Genomic DNA, 14,926 nt, shown 5'->3' with positions numbered 1-14,926 from the left:
GTATGTTAGTAAAAAGCAGTGCCATGCCATAAGAAGCACTAGAAGTTATTTGACCTGGAAGCAGGCAATGAAAGAGTACATTGTAGTGAATTTAAAAACAATTATAAAACTGACTAAAAGAAAAAAGAGTAGTCTATCTCATTTGCTTAATTGAATCTTAAGGATTTTATCTTTAATTTTTGCTTGGATTTGAACTTTAAAGAGAAGAATAATTTTATATTTGTCTTTGAAAACATTATAATGGAAGGTAACTTACATTTGGTATACTTATGCAGTATCTTTATGCTGTCAGTTAGACATCATTTCATAACTTTGGTGAGTTGTCCTGGATAAGATGGCAGAGTAAAATTTATGAGGAAATAGATGGGGAATTTTAGTTTTAGCCTAGAGGTCAGTTTTCCCTTGGAGTTAATTAATGAAATGTTCTTACCTGTATCTGAGGGCAACTACTAAATTTCCTCTAAGTGATTCCAGGAGGGGAAAAAAAAAAGGAGCTCATTGGGGGACAGCACCATGATGTGGGAGCAGAACAGTCCTATGAACTGTGCCTTCTCCCCTGGCTAATCATATGCCGAGTTGTTTTAAGCAGTTGGTTAAGTGATGCAAGTCTTATAGGTGAGTCTCTATTCCTCCAGCCTCGTGTTTGCAGGCAGGGGAGCCATCACCAGATTGACAGTTTGACCTCCCTTTTTGTCTAGTGGGAGGCACTAGCCTGAGCCAGTGAGATAGGGAGAAGAAAGTGCTCTTGCCTAGTTCTGACCCTTCTGAGCATTCTCTTTCTGAGCAGGCTGTCTTTGGTGTTCACATTAGCTCTGCCCACAACACTTTTTGTTTTTAAAAAGAGAGAGAGAGAGAGAGAAATTTTTTTAAATTTATTTTTTAGTTTTCCGCGGACACAACATCTTTATTTGTATGTGGTGCTGAGGATCGAACCTGGGCCGCACGCATGCCAGGCAAGCGCGCTACCACTTGAGCCACATCCCCAGCCCTGCCCACAACATTTCTAACCCCTAATGGGAGGATGCAGCAAGTTCAATCCATGGAAAAAGGGATAGGGTGAATAAATTTAATGTAGAGGGAAAGTGATTACAAAGTTCACTTGGCTGTTGATTAAAGCTACAATCTCCACTTTAACTCCAGTAATTCCATAGTTGGTATTTTGATCTTCATTTTTCTGACTTCAAGGTCTTTTTTTCTCATTTGGTTTTAATATTCAAATAGGGCTGGAGTTGTGGCCCAGTGGTAGAGGGGTTGATCCTCAGCACTGCATATAAATAAATAAATAAATAAATAAATAAATAAATAAATAAATAAATAGAAGATCCATGGACAACTAGAAATATTTTTTAAAAACTCAAAGAGAATATTAAAAAGTGACTAATTATGACCCCTAAAACTCCAGTAGTTTTGTTTAGGTCTGTTTATTATAAACATTGTAATGTTTAGTAGTAGGTTTTTTTGTTTTGTTAATTTTTTTTTTTTTTAGTTGTAGTCGGACACAATGCCTTTATTTATTTATTTATTTATTTATTTTTGTGGTGCTGAGAATCGACCCCATCGCCTTGCATGTGGTAGGAGAGTGCTCTACCGCTGAGCTACAACCCCAGGCCACTTTGTTTTGTTTTTTATAACCTGTTCTGAAAGTCAGCCCTTTCCTTAGAGAGTATAAGCTACTACATTCATAGTTATAACTCATATGTTTGGCTGCTATTCTATCACTTTGATTTATACTTTTATATGCTTTATATACTTTTAATGTGTTTAAAGTTATTTGGTCAAACAGGTCTATTTGGTAGCATGTCTCTCTTGCTTACTAATTAATCTTGTGTGTGGCTTTAAGGCCATTTACATGAATAATATTCTGCAGGTGCTGTTCCTGAAGTCAAAGAAGAGAAGCCACAGCCACAGTCAAAAGCACATTTTGGAGCTGTGGAAGAAACATTTAGAATTGTTAAGGACTCTCTCAGTGATGATGTGGTTAAAGCCACACAAGCAATCTATCAGTTTGAACTCTCAGGTAAGGACTGTGTTGGATAATCTGAGGCTATTATGAAACAAGGTGGAATGTTTCTTTTGGAAGAAAATCAGTCTACAATGGTGATAACCTGAATACTTGACTGTATTTAACATGCTTGAATGTAGACATTCAAGAATACTGTTGATTTCTAAGCTAAGATCAATGAATATGGATGCATGCAAAATAGTTTTATTACATATACTTCCAGTGTTAAATAACATCTTGATAATGGAGAAGAAATTCTATGCTGAGAGGCATAAGCATCATGACAGGGAGTGCAGTGCAATAATTTATCAATCGTGAGCAACTTAGTATTTTTATCTTTGATATTACTCAGATCAGTCTGAGTATAGTCAGCTTTTTAAAACCTCTTAATGTTTTTCTTTTCCACATGGTAAAATTAACACAGGTTAATGGTAGTCCTCAGAAGTAACTACCACAGTTCCATTATAGAAACTTTTGCATTCCGTGTCTCCTGGGTTATTTAACATATTCCTTTTTTTTTTTTTTTTTAAAGAGAGAGAGAGGATTTTTTTTTAATATTTATTTTTCAGTTTTTGGCGGACACAACATCTTTGTTTGTATGTGATGCTGAGGATTGAACGCAGGCCGCACGCATGCCAGGCGAGTGCGCTACCGCTTGAGCTACATCCCCAGCCCTATTTAACATATTCTTGCCTTTGTGTTTTCACTTCCTTTTTGTCCTTGGAATCCATGGTTCATTGCTTCAGTCACTTTCTAGCCTGTGTCCTAAACTTGTCCCAGACCCTTTGTCTTCATGTTGTTATGTGTCAAAGGCCCTGTAGTCTCAGTTGAATCATCAGACTATCAGAGGGCTTCATAGTTGCATCAAGGCTGCTAAGCCCTGTTGAAGAAAAGGAAAAAAAAATCAGATCTGCACCAGGAGAAGTTCATCAGTGTCCCTCTTCAGATGGTACCTCAAGTAATACTTCTTCAAGTAGCACCTCAGAATTCTGTTTTCAGCCACTGCCTTATTTTCTACAGCAACTATTTTAAACCCTTTTAGAAGGCTACAGACAGAAATTGCTCTACTTCCTACCATCAGATATAAATTAACCATTATAGGTTCCTCCTTCCCTCCTGTATAATGGAGCACATCCCTCCATCTTTAATGTCTGTACTATCCTGAGTGCCTAGAGTCTTACTCAAATGCAGAATCTGATCCAGTTGGTCTGGGGTAGAGTCTAAGATTGTGATTTCTGACAGGTGGTGACAGTATTATACCTCATGAATGTCACTTTGAGTAGCAAAATTCTAGGTCTTGTTTTCTCTGTCCATCTCAGGAATTATGTTGTTCATCATGCCTTCTTCAACCTGCTCATCCTGCAGCCTCCTTCCCAGTGATATTTTAATATTTCCAAGCCTATTCTGTCTTTAAAACAGAGCATAGCAGCAGTAACAAACCACACACCCTGTCTTTCTCTCCCTTTCAGAGCCAAACTTACTTTCATCTGCAACTCACACTCTGGACACTGCTCTCTTATCATTTATCCCTCCCTATTCCATAGACTGACTTTCACCAGGGACCTGGATGGACATTCATGCCACCAGTGGGCATTTGTCAATCCTACCTGTGACCACACTGCAGCTTCCAAGGCTGTTGACTACTCCTTCCTTCTGGAAATGCCCCCTTTCCTTGGTTTTATTCCCCATCTCCTTTGCTAGATGCTCCTCCTCTATCCTTCCCTTAACACTGTATCCTTTAGGTTGCTATCTTAGCACTCCTTATACTGTATACAGATTTGTTTGAGGAAACTCCAATCATCCCCTGGTTTCAATGACCATATGAACTGATTAGTCATATATTTACATTTCTGGCTTAGTCAGATTTCATTTGACTTTTTTTTTTTTAATGTTGTAGTTGGACACAATACCTTTATTTTATTTATTATTTATTTTTATGTGGTGCTGAGGATCAAACCCAGGGCCTCGCACATGCTAAGCGAGCCCACTATCGCTGAGCCACAATCCCAGTCCTTCATTTGACATTTTGATTTGGCTGTCCCAAAGATACCTCTATCTGAAAATGTTCAAAACAACACAATATTTCCAATACCTGCATTTGCTGTTCTTCTAATTAGTCCTTTCTCAGTAAACCCAACACCCATTTTTGCCCAAGTTCCCAAGCCAGAAAACTAGCAGATCAATCCTGTGCACACGGCCCACCTTTTCTTCTGCATACTTGGTCCGTTTTCTGGCTTTGAGGTTCTGCTTTGAAAATTTCTCTCAAATATGCCCATTTGTCCTCATCCCCATGGCCACGATCCTGATCCAGGGATCACCTTCAAGCTCACAAATGATCCCACCAATGTCCTTACTAGTCTTCTCCATCCTCTTCATCCCTTTCTAATGTATCACCTGCACTGAAGGTAGGGTGAGCTATTTAAGATGCAAACCTTATTGTGTCATTTTCCTTCCATGGTGACAAAGGATGGGGGATGAAGTTACTAAATCCTTTATGAGGCTCACTGTGTCCCCCACCGAGAGTGCCTTATGAGTGAGTCTGATGCCACTGTCCTCCAGTCCTACAGTACAGTTTTCAGGTCCAGTTCCTCACACAGGCTTCATGCCCTCCTTTTTTTTTTTTATATATATATATTGGGGATTGAACTCAGGGGCACTTAACCACTGACCCACATCTCCAGTCCTATTTTATATTTTATTTAGAGATAGGGTCTGTCTGAGTTTCTTAGAGACTCCGCTAAGTTACTGAGGCTGGCTTTGAAAAGTGTGACCCTCCTTTTGTTTTTGTTTTACATATCCTGTTTTCATTGCCTGAGGTATTTTCCCTCTTCCCTGTCCAACTAACTAATTCTTACTTAACTTTCAAAGTTCAGCTTCAACTGGGCTTTCCTGGCCCTAGTGGTTTTTTTCCCCCCTAGGTGTGTTGGGTGGTGGGGATTGAACCAGGGCCTTGAACATGCTAGGTGAGCCCTTCTACCACTGAGCTATATACTCAGCTAAATCAATTTTTTGTTATTATGGTAAAATACAAATAAAAGTTGCTAATTCCTTTCAAGAGTACAGTTACATTCACATTGTTTTACAACCATCTCCAAAACTTTTTCATCATCCCAAACTGAAGTTCTATACTCCTGAAATAATAACTTCCCATTCTCTCCTGTTACTGGTACTTAGTAATCCCGGTTCTTCTTTTATTAGTATGTTCATACATCACCTTCCATTTCCTCTCTTATTGTGAGAACAGTGTTTTGTTTTTTTTTTTAACATTTTACTAGTTGTTGATAGACCTTTATTTATTTATATGTGGTGCTGAGGATCGAACCTAGTGCCTCACACATGCTAGGCAAGCGCTCTACCACTGAGCCCTTGCCCCAGCCCAGAGAACAGTGTTTCTCTTATCTTATTGAAGGCTCTTTGGAACCTAGCACCTTGAAACAAAATAAGTGCTCAATAAATATTTGCTGTTTGATTATTAGAGGCCAGAGAATTTTAATCCAGGAAATAGCATTTTGGAAGATTATTCTAATCATAATAATTGTTTATTTCTATATATTAATCTCTATATAGGTGAAGATGGTGGCACATGGTTTCTGGATTTGAAAAACAGGGGTGGGAATGTTGGACACGGAGAGCCCTCTGATAAGGCGGATGTGGTGATGAGTATGTCCACTGATGATTTTGTCAAAATGTTTTCAGGTAAGTTTTCAATTTTGTTAGTTCGCTTGTTGTTCATGGAGAATTTAGTTCTAATATTTTACGTTATTCTTTTCCAAAGAATCAAGACTCATTAATGTTTGTTTTGGAATCTCAGCCACGATTTATGTTGAAGAGCATAGTTTGGGGAAGGCTATTCTTACTGTTGCCCCTATGGTCACTTCTGTCTTACTCAACAAATGGAAAATAGATGGCAGAATTTTTTTTTTTTTTACTGAGAAGCTAATATAAGATATAATGTTAGAAATAGGGATAGTTCAGATGGACTCCTAGGTGTGCTTCATTCTGGTAGCTGGATTAAAATATTTCCAGTAATGCCTTGGTTACTGGAGATGTTATACTCAGCAGCAGTTCATTTATTGAGAGTGGGTCATGCTTTAGTCTTGCCAGCTGTTGCAGTAATAAAATGCCAGCCCTCTGTCATGGCCCAGTGGCACTGCTTTCTGTGGAACCCCCAACTCAGGAATCTTTTGCATGATTTTCTGTCTGTCCATTTACTTCTAACAATGTCAGAAAAAAATAAAGGATAATTTGTTCTGTTTTCTATTCTTAGAACTCTATTCCAATTGGTACATTCATTAACAAATTCTAAAGTGTTAGCAGCACTTTAAACTAAGGTATTATAATATTCCAAAGTCTTTCATATAATGAATTATAAATGTTATGCATATTTTGTTCTGTTTTAATCTTGACAAGTAGGATCACAGTGTATCCTGAACTCTCTAAGTCTTGCTTTCCAATTCTAATCAAGGATGCCAGTGGCCTGCATTCAGTTTGAGCCAATCTGATGTCTTTATGATCAAGATTTCTTTAACTTTCCCCATTCCTTGTAGTAGGGTTAAACATACAAAAATAAGAAAATATGCTTAAGAAAAAAGAAAACAATTATTTTTTATTACACCACTGAAAAATGACCATCAATTAATTTAGTGTAGCATCATACATATATATTTGTGTGTGTGCATGTGAATGTATATAATATAATGTATGCTTATAAAAACAAGATGATACTACTGAAAAATAAGATTGTACTACTGTTTGGTAATCTTCACATTGTGCATTATAGAGCATCTTTCAGTATTAATAGTTATCTCTTTATTCATTTTAAATAGTTTAGTGTGTGTTTAGGGTTCTAAATACTTTCTTCATAGAGCTTAAACTTGTTTTGGACACAAAAGTATTTGAAATATTTTTAGTGAATATGGATCTTACGAATATTTTTTAAACTTAAAGATCATTTAAAAATTTATTGTCAACTTGTAAACTGAAATGACAGTAATTATATCCAATAATTACTGTCCTTTGAGATAAAATATGTTCTTCATTTTATGAAGATAGAGACTGAGACTTTGATGAATTAAATAACAAGCCCAAGATAGGGAGTGATAAATGTTGGACACAGGATTTGAATCCAAGCCAAGTCCCCAAAACTCATTCTTTTAATTGTTGTGCTCTGATGATCTTCAAAGGTGAATTAATGGCCTCTTTAATTTACCTGTCCTTACATAGCATAAACTAGAAATAATGGGCTTTTCACTTATGTATTTCTGTGAATGTTCTCTTGCATTGACTAGAGAGGTAGGCCAGCCTTTGAATATTTTTCAAAAGATGTAAGTTATTATGAGGTGTATTTTGTAGCAGTGGTTTCAACTGGGAGCAAGTGAGTTTGCTCTTTCATTCTTAGCTATTGATCTCATCTGCTTTTCTTTAAATGGGTACAATTTAGACCTTACAGCCTAAGAATTCTACTTTTAGAAACCATAGACATTTCTATGCCTTTTTGTATAGTAGATACATTATGAATATAAAAACTTAAAGCAGCTAGTAAACAAATTATCACAATCTCTTCTTTTGGCCAGCAGAGGCCACTGTGTGGTAAATCAATAAGATAGAAATAAATTTTAGCAAGGCATAGTGGTACGTGCTTGTAGTTCCAGCTACTAGGGAGGCTGAGCCAGGAGAATCACTTAAGCCCAGGAGTTTGAGATTAGCTTGGGCAACAGAGAGAGACTCTGTCTCTTAAAGGAAGGAAGGAGGGAGGAAGGAAGGAAGGAAATGTGTTTGTGCCAGGTGAGGTGGTGCACACCTATAATTCCAGAGGCTTGGGAGGCTGAGGTAGGAGGATTTCGAGTCCAAAGCTAGCCTCAGAAACTTAGTGAGGCTGTAAATAACTTAGTGAGATCCTGTCTCAAAAGAAAATATAAAAAAAAGGCTGGGGATGTGGCTCAGTTGTTGACTGGCCTTGGGTTCAGTCTCTGGGAAGGAAGGAAGGAAGGGAGGGAGGGAAGGGAAGGAAGAAAGGAGGGAGGGAGGGAGGGAGTTAGGGAGGAAGGGAGTATATTGTACTTAATAGCTATTTTTCAAAGTTTTAAAAAATAGTATTGTTGAAGTGTAAAATTACATACTATAAAATTCATCATTATCAGTTATATGTACATACTATAAAATCCATCATTTTACATTACATGTACATGATTTTTAGTAAATTTCTATAGAGTTGGTCAAACATTACCACAACATAATTTAACAATATTTTCCTTATACCAAAAAAAAATCATCTCTGAAGTTGACCCCTATTTCCACTGTACTCCACCCTGCCTTCAGCCAGCCAAACACTATGGTTCTCTGTCTCTACAGATATTTTGTATAAATGGAATCTGAAAGTTGAAGTCTTTTGCACCTGGCTTCTTTCACTTAGCATAAGGCTTTTGAGAGTCAGCCATCTGTGTTGTAGCATGTCTCAGCAGTTCACTTCCTTCTTATGGGTGCATAGCATTCTGTTGTAGAGCTCTATCTCTATTCTCACACTGTTTATACCCTTAACCAGCTGATGGACATTTGAATTGTTTCAAGTTTTTGGTTGTTATGAATATTGCTATTCTGAATATCATCATACATGTATTTGTATGGATGTATATTTTCATTCCTCTTTGGTGAATTTCATTGGGTAATATGGTAAGTTGATTTAACTTTTTAAGAAACAACCAAGGGCTGGGGTTGTAGCTCAGTAGTAGAGCGCCTGCCTAGCCTGTGTGAAGCACTAGGTTCAATCCTCAGCACCACTAAAAAAATAAACAAAGTTATTAAAAAAAATAATAAAGAAAAGAAACAACCAAACTGGTAAAGTGGCTGCACCATTGTTACATTTCTAACAACAGTGTATGAAGGTTCCAATTTCTCCACATTCTCACCAACACTTTTTTTTTCTAATATTTATTTTTTAGTTGTAGTTGGACACAATACCTTTATTTTGTTTATTTTTATGTGGTGCTGCGGATGGAACCCAGGGCCTCATATGTGCTAGGCAAGTGCTCTACCACTGAGTCACATGACCCCAGCCCCCCTCTCACCAACACTTATGATTATCTTTTTTATTATAGGCATTTCAGTAGGTATGTAGTAGTATGTCATATGGGTTTTTAATTTTTATTTGTTAAATATGGAACAAATAAATTTGCATGTCATCCTAGTGCAGGAGCCATTGGTAATCTTCTCTGTATCATTCCAATTTTATATCTATGCGTCCGAAGGGAGCATTAACTTACATTTAACTTGGATAACCTTAATAATTATGTTGAACATCCTTTCCTGTTTTATAGTATATTTGGTGAACTATCCATACAGTTTGCTCCTTTCTAAATTGAGTTCTTTTTATTATTGAATTAGAAGAAATCAAGATTGTCTTTTTATTTTCAGTGGTAGGAGTGTTTATAAATTCTGGATATATGTTCCTTATCAAATACTCTTTCCCAGTCTGTGGTTTGTCTTTTCATTTTCATAGTAGTATATTTTATATTACAAAAGTGTTTTGTTTTGATAAAGTCTTTGATATGATTTTTTCCAGTATGGTTGTTGTTTCCCCTAAGCATTTTATTCTTTTTTATATTATTGTGTATAGAATTGTTTTGTTAATTTTATTTTTGAATTACCTGTTCCTGATGCACATAAATATAATTAATTTTTGTGTATTGATTTAGTATCCTGTAAATTAATTTGTGAAGCCATTTGGAGCTCAGATTTTGTGGGAAGATTTTTAATTACTAATTCAGTATCTTGTTATATGTCAATAGCTTTGATTTTAATGACTTCATCAAGGTGTAATTCATATACTCACACATTTCACCCATTTAAAGATTTATAATTCAGTGGTTTGTCACAGTTGCTTTTTGAACACTTTCATCACCAACAAAACAAAACAAAACAAAACAAAACAAAAAACACCTCATACCCTATCTCTCTATTCCCACCTCTAGCTCTAAACAACCACTAATCAACTTTCTTTCCCTAGATATGAATAGGATTACTTAATATGGGATCTTTTGTGACTGATCTCTTTCACTTAGTTTTACAATGTTTTCAGGTTTCATCCTTGAGGTAGCATATTTTTGTACTTCAATCTCTCTCTCTCTCTCTCTCTCTCTCTCTTTAAAGGAAGTGAAATTCACACATGCAAACAACCATTTTGAAGTGATCCATGACATTTAAAGCATTCACAATGCTACCAGCACTTCTGTAGTTTCAGGACTTCTTCACCACCCCAGAAGACACCTTGAACCATTTAAGTAATCACTACCCATTCTTGCCTCCTCCTGGCAACCACTAATCTGCTTTCTTTCTCTACTGATTTACATTTTGTGGCTATTTCATATAAATAGAATCATATAATATGTGATCTTTTGCATCTGGCTTCTCTCACCTAGCATAATGTTTTTGAGGTTCATCCAAGCTGTAGCATGCATCAGCACTTCATTTCTTTTTATGGCTGAGTAAAATTCCATTGTATGAATAGACACAATTTGTTTATCCATTAATCTGCAGACAGACAATTAGTTTGTTTCTACTGTTTGTTAGGAATAATGCTCCTACAAACATTCATAGGCAAGTTTCTGTGTGGACATTTGTGATAGGTCTCTTCCCCAAAGTGGAATTGCTGGGTCATATAGTAATTCTACAATTAAGTTTTCAAAGAATTGCCAAACTGTTTTTCAAAGGGGCTGCACTATTTACATTTCCATTAGCAATGCATAAGGGTTTCTGTTTCTTCATACCCTTGCCCTCATCAGCACCTATTATTTTTTAATTTTATGGGGTTTTTGTTTATTTTTTTTTTGTTATTGCCATCCTAATGGATATGAAGTTGCATCTGGTAGTTTTGATTTGCATTTACATAGTAGCTAATAATACCTAACGTTTTCCATTTTTTCATGTGTTTATTGGTCATATGTATAACTTTCTTTTTCTCTCATCTTCATCTTTAAATTGGGTTGTCATCTTGTTTCTTTTCTTTTTATGGTGCTGGGTATTGAACCTAAGGTCTTGCACATGCTAGGCAAGCACTTTACCACCAAGCTACATCCCAGCCCAGGTTATTTATCTTTTTGTTATTGAGTTTTAAGAATTCTTTCTTTTTTTTCTTTTTTTATTGTTGGTTGTTCAAAAAATTACATAGTTCTTGACATATCATATTTCACATTTTGATTCAAGTGAGTTATGAACTCCCATTTTTACCCCGTATACAGATTGCAGAATCACATCAGTTACACTTCCATTGATTTACATATTGCCATACTAGTGTCTGTTGTATTCTGCTGCCTTTCCTATCCTCTACTATCCCCCCTCCCCTCCCCTCCCCTCCCCTCTTCTCTCTCTACCCCCTCTACTGTAATTCATTTCTCCCCCTTGTATTATTTTTCCCTTTCCCCTCACTTCCTCTTGTATGTAATTTTGTATAACCATGAGGGTCTCCTTCCATTTCCTTGCAATTTCCCTTCCCTCTCGTTTTCCCTCCCACCTCTCATCCCTGTTTAATGTTAATCTTCTTCTCATGCTCTTCGTCCCTACTCTGTTCTTAGTTACTTTCCTTATATCAAAGAAAACATTTGGCATTTGTTTTTTAGGGATTGGCTAGCTTCACTTAGCATAATCTGTTCTAATGCCATCCATTTCCCTCCAAATTCTATGATTTTGTCATTTTTTTAATGCAGAGTAATACTCCATTGTGTATAAATGCCACTTTTTTATTATCCATTCATCTATTGAAGGGCATCTAGGTTGGTTCCACAGTCTTGCTATTGCGAATTGTGCTGCTATGAACATTGATGTAGCAGTGTCCCTGTAGCATGCTCTTTTGAGTTTTAAGAATTCTTTGTATATTTACAAAAGTGTGATTTGCAAATACTTTCTCCCATTTTTTGTAGTTTTTTTTTCACTTTCTTTTTTTTTTCTTTTTAAATGTGAGCAAGAGCCTTTATTGTGCTTTTGCAGAAAGGCAGGGTAGGCAGGCTTAGGATTGGAAATGTAGCCCTTTATTTGTGTATTTGTTTCTGCCCCTGAGGTTGGGGGCGGGTGCTTGAACCCAGGGCCTCGAATATACTAGGCAAGCTCTCTACCACTAAGCTACAACCCTAGCCCATCTTTTCACTTTTTGATGAATATTTTGAATCAAATATTTTTAAATTTTTATTTATTTATTAGCAGTGCTGGGGATTGAACCTAGGGCTTTTTACATGAGTTGAGTGGCTAGTGCTGTGCCACTCAACTGTATCCTAGCCCTTTTATTTTATTTTTTGAGATAGGATCTTGCTAAGTTCCCAGGATGATTTTGGTTTTGTGATCCGTCTGCCTCAGTCTTCTGAGTAGTTGGAATTAATAGGCATGTACAACCAACCACACCTAGCTAAAGTTTTTATTTTGATGGACACCAGTTTATATATTTTTTCTTTTGTTGCTTATGCTTTTTGTGTCATATTTAAGAATCTTTGCCAAACTCAAGGTTAAATATTTACCACTAAATTTTCTTCTAAGAATTTTTAGTTTTAACTCTGATTTAAGTCTACAATCCATTTTGAATTAAATTCGTATATGGTTTGATACACATTTTCCAGTAGCTTCCAGTGGTTTCATTCTTTTGAATATCATATCCAGTTATCCCAAAACCATTGAATAGGCAGTTCTTTCCCTCATTGAATGGTCTTGGCACTCTTGTTGAAGATCAATTGACCTTAAGATATATGGGTTTAGTTAAACCTGTAAATGTATAGGTAAATCTAAATATATAATCAACATGTGGTTCAGTATTTCTACTCTTAAAAAGATTTGAAAATAGACACTCAATAAATAAATAAATAAAGGCACATGTGTTGCTCACAAAGGTTCCATTCACAGTAACCAAAAGGTGGAACAACCCGAATGTCCATCAACAGATGAATGAACAACTTGTGCTATGTATACACTATATACAATGGAATAACCTTCAACTATAAAAAGGAAGTTCATCCAACATGGATGAACCTTGAAAACATTACACTAAGTGAAAGAAGTGAAACACTAAAGATCTCATGTTGTGTGAATCCTTTGTATAAAATATCTAGAGTAGGTAAGTCTCTGGAAACAGTTAATTGGTATTTGTCAGGGTCTGGAGAGAGAAGGAATTACTGATGTGAAATCCATATAGGGTTTCCTTTTGGGATAAAGAAGATGTTTTGGAACTAGGAAGATACAGTGGTTGTGTACAATGTTGTGACTATTTAAATGCTACTGAATTGTTGCCCCTTTATATAAGGGCATTAATTCTCTCATGGAATTTCTACCCTCAAATGTTCATCTAAACCTAATTAACTCCCACAGACCCCACCTCCTGACACCGTCCCACTGGTGTTGGGGCTTCAGGATACGGAATTTGGAGGGACACATACGTACTTAGCAAAGCCTTCCTATGATCTTCCCAGGGCTTTCCCCCTCACAACTACTTGATGCAGTTGTTCTGTTGTCAGATGTGTCAGACTGTCCTTCAGGCTACTTTTTCCTGGAGCCCTTTGTCTTCATGTTCCAGTCTGAACTGTAGATCTACAAGCTGTTCCACAGCTGTTGTCTTAGAAGTTCAGTTAACTCCTCAACATTGAATTTATTTCCAGGATTTCATGTCTTTTTTCTTAGGTTTACATTTTTATTATGGCGACACATGTTCTCCTCTAGCTATGTGAGAGGATATGTTTGAGGTACTTTTTATATGTCTCTGAAGCTATTTTTATTCTACTAACAATCTTGATTGATTGGCCGGGTAGAGACATATGAGTTGAAATTCACTTTCTCTTAGAAATTTGAAGCTTTGACTCCCATCTTCTAAGATTACAGTTGAGAATTTGATCCTATTCTTGTTCTTAATCTTGCCCTTTCTGAAAGTGAATCAGATTCATCTTTGTGGTGTTCCAAAATTTCACAGTGATTCAAGGTGGCCTGGTCTTTTTTTCTGACTCTCCTGGGTGCTTGGGTCCTTGAAATGTTCTTATAGTATTTCTTTGATATTTCTGAAGAAAAGGTTAGATGTGATTTCATCATCATTTTCTTCTATTGTATAACTTATTTTACTTTCCAGGAGATCAACTTACTTTCTATTGCATTTTAGTATTAAGAATCAAAACTTTAATTTTCAAGACCTCACTTTTGTTTTCCAATGGTTTTCTTCTTTGGCTGCCTCCTTTCTCTTCCTCACTCTGCTCCACTCACCTCTTCCCATCTCTTACTATCTTTGGTTTTCTCTTTGCCCTCCCTCTTTCCCCTTCCTTTGTTCATCCCCGCCTTTTTTTCCCCATCTTTCCTGTGCTTCTGGTCTCCTTTGCTTGTTTTAGTTTTCTTTCTTCTGCACATGCATCCTTCCTCTTTCAGTTGCTTTATCCATGTTTTTGCTTTTTTTTTTTGGTCTCATGATATCCATTCATCTATGGACAAAGCTTTATAAAGCTGATTGGAAGCTGTGTTATGTACTGATAGACTTCACTATATTATAGAGTGGCAGAGCAGTGAGCACAGTTGCCCAGATGGTAGAGTTTGTAAGTTTTTGGAGGGGCTGTTCTTGTTTTTTTAAAGAATAAAGACCTTTCAGTATCTTCCATGTAAGTCAGTGTTATTCTTTCTATTATTTATAAGTTTAGATGTTTTAACATTTTCTTTTAGAGAGGCACAGCTCAAAAAAGAAGGGGACTTGATTCTTTCTGTAACCAATTTATGAGGGTTTGTAACCCTTATTTAGAATAATTTAAAGGCGTCTACTAATAGATGTACAAAATACATTAACCTGTACACTGTATGTGGTACCTGGGTGGAGGGTGGGGTGAGCAACTAATGCATGGACATGTAGCGTGTCTTCTAGGACATATGAGCAACATATAAACTGGCATACAATAAGGCAGGAAATCATAAATGAGTTCTACA

General features: G+C 36.4%; 1 protein-coding gene across 1 annotated transcript in view; it reads left to right on the top strand.

Annotated features, from left to right (window-relative positions):
* Positions 1–14,926, top strand: part of HSDL2 (hydroxysteroid dehydrogenase like 2) — a 70,070-nt gene that overhangs the window by 52,479 nt on the left and 2,665 nt on the right. The window contains exons 9-10 of the mRNA XM_081282460.1: positions 1,868–2,017; positions 5,570–5,698. Coding sequence (XP_081138586.1) covers positions 1,868–2,017; positions 5,570–5,698 — 279 coding nt within the window. The remainder of the gene's footprint in view (positions 1–1,867; positions 2,018–5,569; positions 5,699–14,926) is intronic.

This window comes from Spermophilus citellus (assembly GCF_964194105.1).
Source record: "Spermophilus citellus genome assembly, chromosome: 2".
Taxonomy (NCBI): Eukaryota; Metazoa; Chordata; class Mammalia; order Rodentia; family Sciuridae; genus Spermophilus; species Spermophilus citellus.
The sequence above is the reverse complement of the archived record's forward strand: the minus strand, read 5'-3'. Positions and strand labels throughout refer to the sequence as shown.